Genomic DNA, 11983 nt, shown 5'->3' on the forward strand with positions numbered 1-11983 from the left:
TCATACAGCTGAGATAAAAACTATGGACAAGAGTTGAAAGTCAATGTAGTCCTTCCTCTGCTAGCAAAGAAGAATATAGAAGATAAGGTCCAGATAGGTATTGTATGAGGTGTTCATGCACTTCTGGATAAACAGACGAGAAAGAAGTGAACAGTAATATTCACACAGAGAGTTGGACTGTCTTGGAAAAAGTACACTGTAATGTTGAACCAGACCCCAAGTGTGGTCTCCATCCGTACCAGTTACACTTCCCTGCCCAAAGAATTGTACTGATTCTGTAGTGGCTGATACCAGTTTCATGTTAGATTACATTTCTCAGTGTCAACAAATGTATTCCTTGTTTATACCTCGGTGTGTGAAAGGGATTTAAGGCAGTGGGATTGCAGCCCTGAGCTACGGTACAAGAGAGCGGAGAGTCGGCAGTATCACCAGAAAGGTGTGCTGTTTCTGTGACAAAACAATTTAGCATCTCTGTGTTTTTTAGTCTCTTGAAAGCTGATACTCAGAAATACCCAAGAATAAATGTAAGCGCATAAGCAGAATGCTCAGTTTCGTAATGTAATACTCATACTTTTTCCCAAGCCATGCCTGGAAGGACACATAAAAAAAAATTGAATGCAGCCACCCACACTACGGCATATCAATCCACAAGTTATCAGAACAACACACGCATCCAGGGTAAGAGATTAATGAGACTGCTTGTAGTTTCAACCTCAATAGGCCCTTTGTTTCAATTATCTGAAGTGAAAAGGCAGCTTTTTCTTCTAAAGCTACAACCCTTACGTGAATTTTGGATACGTGTGCCACAAAAGACATGCTGGAAATTGTTAAACTTTCTCCTTTTATAAAAAGTGATAATGCATTAAAAACCCCACACATACACATGCAGTCCCGCTGAGGTCAAGATGATGTTTCACGTATTTAAAATTAAGCACATGCCGAGTTGTTCTCCTAAAATTTGTTCTGAAATGAACTTCAGCTATGAACGTTTTGCAGAATTAATTTTTCAGAGCTTGAGTTATTTTGCCTCATCAGTTAAAGTCAGCACTGACACAGACATGAATTCTACCTCTAGTTCTTGAGAACAAAGAACCTTCTCAGTGTGGAAGAAGCCAAACTAGAACGCATTATCTGTCATCTAATCACAGCACTGAAAGGTGTATGCAGAGACTGACTCAGAGCATACTATATAATAGCCAGCTTATAATGAACAGAACATATATGAAAAATGCCAGATTGTCAGTCCTGAAAACTGGCATTCTTTATTCATAAAAAAGCACAGATTAGTTGGCTCCAACTTTGTCTATATCATTCCCACTAACATGCCTAAAGCCTGAACAGAATTGACTTCCTTTTGGATATGTAAACCTCGTTCACTTCCTTGTTGAGAAAGTTAATGTGGAGGCCAATTAATTCCATTCATTTTACGATCCAACTATCCTCCTCTGAGGAGTAACCGTAGGAAACGATAACAGGGAAGTAGTGTTGTCATTGTCTTTTTAATAAGTAATTCTGAATGAGCAAACCATTTCAAAGAGGCAAAGAACTGAGCTGAATTTATCCAGCTGACCATAGGCAAAAGGTTTCGTAGACATTTATTAATCTCAGAAGCATCACGCTGTTCTTCATACTTCTGAAATACAAGAAAAAGCGAGCCATATGCGTTTCTTAATGCGAAAGTCTGCCTTGGTCATTCATTATCTGTGTTGTTTGATAATTACCTATTTCCTAGGTAAATTGCTTTGGACATTTACTTTGAGGTAGCAGATTAATGAAGTTCTTTGAAAACTTCAGGAACTTGCAAATCTACAAAGCTTCCGGAACAAAATTTTCCAGGTCAGTGGTTATTGTACTTTTAGAAATCCAGAAGACAGCATACATTTGTACCTCAGCTCATATAGAGTTGGTCAAAACCTTGCTCAGAGCAACACTTGTATAGATCTTTGGGTCCACTAAATTTAAATAGTGAAAATAATAAGCAGTCCAGTAAGCATGAACCTGTGATTTACTACACAGAAGCAATAAAGGATTTTGAAATAGCTGATCAAGGTCAGTTCAACTAGATAACACCTCTTCTCTTTGGTTGTCTTTAGAAGTTAAATTGTCGGTGCATTTGTGAGCGATGTGATATGCCTGGAACTGAACAATAGTCCTGACTTTCTGTTAACACCTGTTTCGTATTGACACAACTCCATTGGCTCTAATGGAGTAATACTAGTTTATAATGCTATAAGAAGAGACTTAGTGTATATTATTGTTGTAGAAGCTTGGGTAGATCTCCCCACACAGTCTTGCACCTTAGCACGAGCTGCCAAAGCTCCCCGGGGATTGGGTGAACACCTACGGTCTCCCAGCCCACCTTCCCTGGGCTCTAGGACCCAGTGCTCCCGGCTGTCAGATTAGTTTCAGCAGCACAAACTACAGCCACTCTAAAAGACACATTGTGATATGATTTTCAGAAAAGCGACATTCTCACAGAGTGCTGTACGATTTTTCTTACACCATCATTCACTCAGCCGGAGGCAGCCTTGACTTGGCAAAGCCAGCATGGTTTTGATAACTGTCAAATTTGCTCTTTGTGTAACCATCAGGCTGTCAGTCACAGTGCTGGGTGGATGGCTTTTTTTTAAATACATCATATCTTTTGATCCTGCAAAGGTTCAAACTATTTTCATCCTTCCTCAAAACTTTATATTGATTTTATCTTGTCATAATGGCAGAGAAATGTAACAATCCCATCCCTGGAAGCCTCAGTACTGTGCATGCTGGAGAGAGCGTTCAGACTGTGCTATGGATGCAGAAAGCCTCCTAACATTAGCATTCACTGAGGTCTGATAGGATTAGACGGAGGGAAAGGGACTGTAGGCGTGGATTGAACACATTCCTGAACACTAGGGCTAGCCTGGATTGAAGGAATGGCAAGAAGATTAATGGCACAAAAGGAGTTTGGCATCAAAGCTCTGTGCTGCAGGGCTTAACTCCCCTGCTAAGGGGAGTTGCTAACCCGGGGTCCACCTCCCTGGGCTGGTCCTGCGCCAGGCAGTGCTCACTATACCCTCCCGCCAGGAGCTAGGCTTTGCAAACAGTTTCCCAGCTAGGGTGTCATTATAGCACACAATCAAGCAACTTTGGGGTATCACAAAGCAGAAGTTTCTCAGTGGTGAATTAAAGTGACTTGATTTTGTGGAGTTTCACGTTCAAGCCCAGTGAGGATATTAAGCAGAGGGATGAAAGTACCACAGCAACTTTTTTGCAAGAAGTTACCATGAAAGACAAGATTTTTGTAATGCTACAAAGACTTTATAATAAACTATGGAAGACTATTTATAGAAAAAAAAAATCTTTATTTTATTATAAAATTGACTAGAAAGGTTCAGATAATGCAGAAATTGTTTTACGTAATATGGTTACGTTCACATGTCTGAGTACAACAGCAGAGGAAAACGAACATAAAAACCGCAGGAGACAGACCAACAAATGCTAAGAACTTGTATCATTTCAGAATGTAAAAAAATAAAAATAACCATTCACGGTTATATACATAAACCTGTACTTGAAACTGCATCATGGGAAAAATACACTAGTGACCATAATAGCTAACATACGGTATTACATGCAGGGCAGTGACAACTTTGACCTTTAGATACAGGTATTGAAATCTCCACAAGAAATAGACCTCTTCGAAATGTTTAGGATCCTTATCTCCTGTGGTTCTTTGAAACATACATTTTATATTACTCATCTGATGAAGTAACTATCCTGTTAGGATAATCATCATTTAATAGTGGCAGAACCCATAGGATTCCAGTGATTCCATTTATGGATAAGGCCTTTCACGCAATAAAAGACCACTAAGGTTTTACAATAAAGGTGTGATAAAATGGCTTGTGTGGGAGTTGGAGGCATGAAACTCTATGGGTATGAGCAGAGGATGTGGCAGGCACAGTATTGCAACTGTTCAAATCAAAGTACTGTGCAGGCATGAGGAATAAATCCTGTTATATACCTTTGTCCTTATTTCCCTTTTATTAAGGAAGTGAATAACGTTAGGGAAAGTATACTTCTTTAGTTACCCTAATTTTTAAGCCCTGTTGTTAGCCTTATTACAGACTGCCATCTTACTTCTCAGTTTAATTCATGACATTGGTAATTTGATAAGGACTAAGCGAGTTTCTTTTCCCCTAAGCTGACTTCTCAAAGCTCTTCAACTCTGAGCTAACAGGACCAGTTCAGTCGTGACTGTTCCCCCAGGTCCTATATGATACCCACAAACTGGAAACCAGTTCTTTCCAAGCTAGCCTGTTGAACAGCTTCAGGCTATAATAATTTCACTGTGTGCTAACAAGAGCTATACATAACACTCCACAGCTCATTATCAAGCTCTACCCCATACAGTCCCTCAGCTGCACTAAATCAGTATATTTGCATAGGTATATGAATGTGCATGGTATTTTTCTTTCCTTTTAACATTGCTAAGTACAGTACAGCTGACCCAACTAACCACATCTTTCCAATAAAACAGTATGGGAGCTTTTCTTGGTACTATTTCTGGCTCAGCAATTGTTCAAGGGACACGTGTTGCAGTTTCTCCACTGGTTGCCATAGGCCTTGACTTTCCCAGTCGATGTATATTTTTTCAGAGAAGGCAGCAGCAGGGTTGTCATTTATTTTCTGCAAGCTGTATTAAAGAGAAAAAAAATCTATATAGTGATCGACAATTTAAAAGCAAGTAGCACAGAACAAACTTCAGTTAAAGGAGTTAATGGAATGAATACCCTTACTCAAGTTATACTGGGTGATTTTTTTCCTATGGTGTTGGCCAGCAAAAAAACATCTCCCATAGTATTTAAATGTCACTTAATTTCTAATTTGAGGACTTAATTCTAAATCAAACACCCAGTTATCCAATTTAGATTAGCTTCTTTGTTAGCTTATTTGTGTAAGCTTGTGAGCAGAGAAAATCTTACATTCAATTTTTTTGAACCAAAAATGTATAATAAGTTGCAACATTGCATGACTATTTACAAATAGATATTTCTTTTCTTTGTCCTTCTGCCTAAAATCAAGTTTTTTAATCTAAACTCTGTAGTACCCTGGTGTACTGTTCCTTCACTAGGGCATTTTCTTTTTAATCTGTACATTGATGCTCAAAATCAAATACTGTTTTTCAGGAAATATCTTCTAGAAATGCAGTGGAGAAGTTATATTATAACAAAATAATGGCTATTATTTTCCCCAACAGTATATACATTTTGATTTCCCCATCTCTGATCTGCATCAGGCACAGAAGACATGCTCTCTTGGAGTTTAAAACTAGACAGCAAACTTCAGAGCCATAAGCCAAACAAAATTTGTCTTCTTTTGTAGTACATAGAATATTTTCTGTTAAAAGTAACAAAACGTGATGGCATTTAATACATCTCACATTGCTTAGAAAAACATCTGTTCTCTTACACTCGCAGTTCTATGCAAATTCTAAATGAGGTTCAAAGAAAAGTCTCATGTACTCAGGAGACCCTTATGCACATACCTTATCGTCTGTGAAATGCCATGGGAAGCTCCCGGCTAGGAATCAGTATTCCTGAATGGAGTGTTTCTACTGGCTTCTTGTCAGTTGCTACAATTTGGTATTTGCGAATGAGCTGAAACACAAACATTTCAGTTAGCATGCTTTGTCTTCTAGATCTTCTGATCAGGTTAAATGTTGAACAACCCAACATTGTGTATGGAGTGCCATTTTTAGAATATTTACCCAGCAAAGGGCCAAGTGAAGCTGTAGCTCTGCTACGCGGCGCCCGATGCACATCCTCTTCCCAATGCCAAATGGAACATGAGAAAAAGGATTTATTACGTTCTTCTGAAACCAGCGCTCTGGTTTAAATTGAGTCCAGCCATTAAAGTACTCTTCATTGCAACCCAGGGCACGGCTATTTATCATTAGTACGGTCTATAAACAAAGCAATAGAGTCGCATTACAAATTGGCTTAGAGCTACCAAGTGAATCAGCTTGTTAACGGAAAAAAATAATGCAGCAGTAAAGGTGAGGCAATTTCCTCAGAAGATGTCATGTAATTCTCTGAAGATTAATTCAAACACAGAAAAGGTCATCGTTTCCTCAGAAAATCACTGGAAAGTTTGAAAAAATTTTTTGAAATAGCACACCAAAATATTTTTGCTTAATCCAACAGCAGTGCAGGGAGGTATGGTTTTCAGTTTATGGGAATTCTTGGTGTGAATTCCTCATTCCTTATTCTGGGACTCATCCTTTGGCAAAGTCATTTTGAAACTGAAATATGACCAACTTCAATGGCTTATGGGACAGTTAATTAACGACAAAATATTCTAATAAGCTAAATTAATTGACTTACCCCTTTGGGCAGTACATAATCTCCCAGAACCATTTCTGTGTCGATGGTGCGAGTGGTAAATGGCACCGAGGGTGTTAATCTACAATGAGAGAAACAAAATGCGTTAAATTTCCAGTATTTTTCTTCATGTATCTATCATAGTTTACCCTAAACAACAAGGTGAACAAAATTATATATACTAGAAAATTCTTTCTCCCTCATACACACTAGCTGGTAAAAAACTTTGAGATAATTTTGCTTTTTGCAAATTATTTGACACTTTTACCTCATGGATTCTTTCAGACATGCTTTTAGGTAAGGCATATTCTTCAAGTTCTCAGCACTTGGACTCTCATTAGCAGCCAAAACACTCTGTATTTCCTGGAAAAGCTTTTGCTGAACGTGTGGATTGCGTGAAAGGTTATACAAAGCCCACAGTAAACTATTGGCCGTCTGAAACAAACCAAAAAGAAATGTAAGACCTCCATTTGTGACGGCAGAAAAAAGAAGTTGCCAAAAGTTCAAAGCAACATTTATGGCTGGTCACTGCCTTACGGTATTTTGTAAGCCTAAGGGATTATGGGCCACCCCAGTTGTTCTCTAGGAGTAATGAACAGAAGAAAGAATCTAGTGATTTCAGGTACAAATTTACTTGCATCTACGCCACCGAAGCAACTACAGGATTAGCTCACTCTCAGATGTTATGGAAGAAAGCAGGGAGTTGGAAGGATGCTAATTTTAACAAGCTCTTGGAAAGTCAGGTTTACCGTTTCAACTCCAGCAATCTGGAGCTCTGCGATGGCAGCGTACAGCTCCTTCTTGGAAAGTTGTCCTCCAGAATAGATGTCACACAGGAAATCCTCCTGAGGGTTGGCAGAGTGCTTTTCCAGTCGACAGTCAATTGAGTGCTTGGCTGAGGAGGGAGGAGCAGGAGGCAATTAATGGAAAATCACTGAAAACACTTTAAAAATAAAAGCAAAAATACATCTTACATGCAGGATTTTGAAAGAGGGTGCCAAGCTGTGCTCTTTTTTCAAGCAATGAGCACTATACTGAATAAATAATGGTATTTTCACTTTTAAAATGAAGAACTCGGTCACAAAAATCACTTCCGAATAGAAGGAGCTCCTGCAAACTATTAGAAATTCTGCTTTCTTAAATTAGGAAAGGAAATCAGTGATGTGTTGAGTGAAATATTTAGCAAGCAGAAATACAAGTGTGTAAAATTTATTAGGTTGGATTTTCAAAGGGGATCAAGGTGTTAAAAAAATCAAAGAGACTTAGCACCCAGACCCCCAAGGGGAAATTTAAGCCTTTGATTTACTATGAGAAGGCAAAAATAGATGCCAAATTTCTGCATGCTATTTTTTTTTTAAATATAGAGGACTGGATTTTGCCCATCCTTTCTCATGAATATCCCAATTGTTAAGACCAGTTCCTAGTAAGGAGCTATTCATGTCAAATGAAGGTGTCAAACTGGTTCTTCTGAACAAAACTGGAAAGTGTCTTTCCTAATACCCATAAACTAAGAAGCAATAAAATAAGTGCACGTGTGGCTGGCATGACCAAAACTCCTGAAGTATTAAGTACTCAAATATCTAAGAGAAATATATCACTCAGTGTTACAGCCATCCAAGTGCCAAAACCTTTCTTAATATTTAGCTATCACTGTCACTAACAAAATATTGAAAAATACAAACTTAACTTCATATCTGGATTAGAGTAATTTCTGTAATGTTGAAAGCTTATTCATCTTAAATAGACAGAAAATGTTGTCAAAAAGCCAAACTGATCTTATGATTTAAATTGCTTCTGTTTTTAAGGCTTATGACTAAATTCCAGGTTGTTCAGAAAACGTATAATTTCTTTTTTTAGCAAACAGGCTTTTGTTGCTTGTAAAATTCTTGTTTCTCAAGAAAACAACTCCCTTTGAGGTCCCTTTGAGAGAGGTCCCTTTTCTCACTCCTGTACCTTGCCTTTAAAGAGATCATACACTTTCTGGCTATTTATTTTTATGACAGATTAAACTGGACTCATAACGTTTCTGGCTCCCAAATTTCTGGGGTTTCAGTGGGGTTTGGGTATTGCCCCACAACCAGACCTAAGTGTTAGTCATAAGAAAACAGTGCTCCCGTGCTTGGAATAGGTTTGTGGTTAGCTGCAGCAAAGGTGTCTCAATCTGTGCTGAAGGCAGCAATTAACAGCAGTGTAGGGCAGTAGCAAGTATGAAGAAAGTTAATTCCACCAAGCAGGAAACAGGGATGAAGGGAAAGGAGAGAAATCGTGTTTAAAACAATAACCTGTTTTAAATATATCATCCCATGCTTTAGTATGAGCTTGCCAGACTTTTGTGTTCAGACCCTTGTGAAGTTCCACGGGGGTCACCATCATCATTCCAAAAGTAGCCATCATCTGTGGTGGAGAAAGTTTTTGAAATCTTTCTTTAATCTATCTACTTGCAATCTGTGAACAAAATTAAACTGTAAAGTGTCAGGCAATTTTCAGGAAGTCAAGATTCTGGCAGATTTTCCATCCTGGACAGAAAGGATGGGTCTCAACCTACTTAGACTGCATCCAGCTAAAAATTAGGGACAGCCAGTGGAAGATAGGAGGCTTCTCTAGTGGGTGATTCATCCTATCTATTTTAGGCACCTGTTTTAGAATGGGACAAGCCACCCTTTGGCAGTGCCTCTCTCTCCTTTGACAACAGATGGAGCTAAAAAACTGGGCTAGGCTAGATGCCTGCCTTTTAGATGGCTAAAATCAGGCAGATATATATCACACGAGTCCAAGTTGCAGCAAGATGCACAGCAGATGTGCTTACAGGAATGACTAACCTCCAAATCCAGCATATTTGCATAATCCTACACAACTCCAAGAGTCCCACCCAACAAACAGCAGTGTTGCACAACAGGTGTCTCAGAGGGAGAGGAAAGTTAACCAACCAACCTGACAACTATATTTCCAGGATTACCCTGATGTCCATACACACCATTTTTCCCTTACATATTTAGGCATTTCACAAATGGGACAGTCAGATGGTCAGTACTAGCTTTGCACATATAAGTGTCACCTTGGATGCGCAAGGCTGCCAATATACATGTAGCACAGAAGCTTGAGTTTCTTTTTTCAGGTGACCCATTTAAACTGGTACCCTCTCAATAGTAGTAGGGGCAGAAAATCACTACAGCCCCAGGTAAAGACCCTTCCATACCGTTTTTACAGCCTTGATGAAGTTTAGACTTTCTTCTTCTACATCCTGCTGTAGGAGACCAAATCTCTTTCCATACAGCACCAGGCAGATACCTGTTGTTAAGCAATATTGTTATTAAATGACATAAACAAAAGGGTGCACAGTGTCCACCATTTATTGACAAGGAATGGCTTGGATTATTCTTCTGAAAAATGTTCTATGACTCACACCTGTGAGAACAGCACTTCAAAACACCTTCTGCACAATTGCCTCAGACCCAAGTAGCAGTATATCTAGCTAAGCTGCCCTTACAGTAGCACTTTCTTCACAAATAAGCATCACCACTGATCCCCTCACGAGCAGCAGATCATTCTGCCAAGCAGGGTTGGCATATTTGGCAAATAAGCTATTAGGCAAAGCTACTGAAGAGAACTGAGTTGCAGCAAAACTGAGTCTGAAGAGGCCATCTAGTCCAACGTCTCCTAGCCCTTTCCACAGCCAGAAACCACTTGCAAACACTTGAACCATCCCACACTCCACAAGTTTCCACCTCTTTCCACTTGCCATTTTTTTTTTTTAAAAAAAAAAGCTGTCACTTCCTATTTCTCCCTTTCCAAAATCAGACATCACCACTGACAGTGGAAGAGAAAACACTTTCAGGAACTCAGTACACAGGTTGCTGAGATGAGCCAGCCAAGAGCAGACAGGTCTGACAGAGCTCGTTCAGTTACGCACTATATCCGACCATCCCTCTTGTTGGGAACCACTGATGCAGTTTCCTCAGCCCTAAGTCATTCCTGGCAGATGGTTCCTTAATGTACTCTGAAAGGTTTCTAAAGATGGACGCTCCTGTCTCGGTAACTTTTTCCAGTGCTTCTCAATCCCAGCATAAACATTTTAAATGGGATTCTCCAACCCTTGTCTACAATGAATACTTCTTCACTGTTATTGGATCATTTCATTGATCTTGTGCTGCTGATAATTAACAAATATCAGATGGACAAAAATGGTCATGTGCTATCTGATCCCACTCTAGATAAATGCACTGTGATTCCACAAGTTTTGGATTTATAAGTCACTATTTTTGGATTTTTTTACAAGCCATATAGACAACCAGACAGAAGAGTTTGTATAGCTGCTGATGAATTTTGCACATGTACTGATAGTTCCCTGGCTTTTCTGCAACCCACTTTCCATGATGTTGTAGCTGATAGCTCGGAAATAGTCAGCCTACACGTTCATCACTGATTGTACTTTAACTGGAATGCCATGGCAGGTACAAAATGCACACCATTCTCAGGCAAAAACCAACTTACTTTCAAATGACCATTTGTTGAATTCTGAATAGACATCTTCCATTTGTCCATTGTGGTTACAAACATCATCTATTCTGTGCATGAAGTCCTCCAGGACCTAAGCAGTGGAGAGAAGAGAGAGAAAAGAAGGGAACAAAATGACATCAACTAATAAAAATCCTGTTCAATTTAACACTTCAGCTGTGTTTTAAATAGGTAACAATCTCACATAAGAGAGGAACACTTATGTTTCCTGTTCGTTGAACAAGATTCAGTTCCCCCCGTGTTAACACGTGTCTGGATTTTACATGACTCTCGTGCTATTGCTGCTTGTACTTCGATGAACTGAGCTTTCCTCCACAGGGATGAAATGCTTCAGTCTGATGCTGGGATAATACTGGAGTTTCACAATAATTAGGATTAAGCTGTTTGTCACAGTTGCTCCTCAAACTCAATGAGGAACACAGATGTTAAAGAAGGAGGTGTTCCCTGACGGGAGGAACATAAGAACGAAGCAGTAAAGGCAAAAAACACTGAATGAAAGAAAAGTAAGCAAAAACTCTGTTTGAAGAAGCCCGTATCATTATGGAATCATCTTATTGTTCTGTGGAGACAGGCAATCTCAACTACAGGTTTCTGTGTGGTCTCACTTTTGGTCAGACCCTGATAACCAGTTTGCACTTCTTATTCCCTGAATGATTTCAGACTATTAACTCATGGTTTTACCACTGTAGAGCAGATCAACAGCTCTCCAGGTAAACCTGGTCACTTGATCTGCTTTTATTTCCCAGCTTTCCAGGGGAGTGGGGAGAGAGAAAGAATTTCTCAAAGCGCAGTACCTCATTGATTGTGGTATCCAGTTTCGCAACTTCCCTGGGTTTCATTAATTTCTTTTGAAAGGCACTTCTTACCCTCTGCCAGTCCCTTCCTTCCCTAGATTGAATTAAAAACAGCGAGGCTGAAAAGAGGAAGGCTTAAAGCAGAAAGAAAGACGAAAAAAACCCCGAATCCACCGCATGGGCAACAAGACATCGCCGGGCGCCGACGCCCCTTCATCGCACCACCGGGCGCAAACTTGACGCCGCAGCCCCTTCTCGGGGGACAGGGGACGAAACCCGCTCCGGGCGGCAGAACAGCCGCGCCGCGGG

At 39.7% G+C, this 11983-nt stretch overlaps 1 protein-coding gene across 1 annotated transcript; it reads right to left on the reverse strand.

Moving 5' to 3' along the window:
• Positions 1-5531: 5531 nt before the first annotated feature.
• Positions 5532-11801, reverse strand: LOC103919278 (1,25-dihydroxyvitamin D(3) 24-hydroxylase, mitochondrial). Its single transcript, XM_009326759.1, has 9 exons — positions 11675-11801; positions 10857-10953; positions 9562-9653; positions 8648-8759; positions 7115-7260; positions 6634-6800; positions 6369-6447; positions 5753-5947; positions 5532-5642 (listed from the first exon to the last, which is right to left on the reverse strand). The coding sequence occupies exons 1-9, from the start codon at positions 11717-11719 to the stop codon at positions 5532-5534; spliced, it is 1044 nt and encodes a 347-aa protein (XP_009325034.1). The 5' UTR covers positions 11720-11801.
• Positions 11802-11983: the final 182 nt, after the last annotated feature.

This window comes from Pygoscelis adeliae, unplaced genomic scaffold, assembly GCF_000699105.1.
Source record: "Pygoscelis adeliae isolate BGI_AS28 unplaced genomic scaffold, ASM69910v1 Scaffold286, whole genome shotgun sequence".
In the NCBI taxonomy this organism is placed as follows: Eukaryota; Metazoa; Chordata; class Aves; order Sphenisciformes; family Spheniscidae; genus Pygoscelis; species Pygoscelis adeliae.

Excerpts from the sequence above, each read along its gene's own strand:
- LOC103919278 (XM_009326759.1), bottom strand. The coding sequence starts at position 11,719 with ATGAAACCCAGGGAAGTTGCGAAACTGGATACCACAATCAATGAG. Across the intron at positions 6,801-7,114 it reads AGATTGCTGGAGTTGAAACG|ACGGCCAATAGTTTACTGTG; the intron begins GTAAACCTGACT and ends GGTTTGTTTCAG. Across the intron at positions 5,948-6,368 it reads ATTATGTACTGCCCAAAGGG|ACCGTACTAATGATAAATAG; the intron begins GTAAGTCAATTA and ends CTTTGTTTATAG.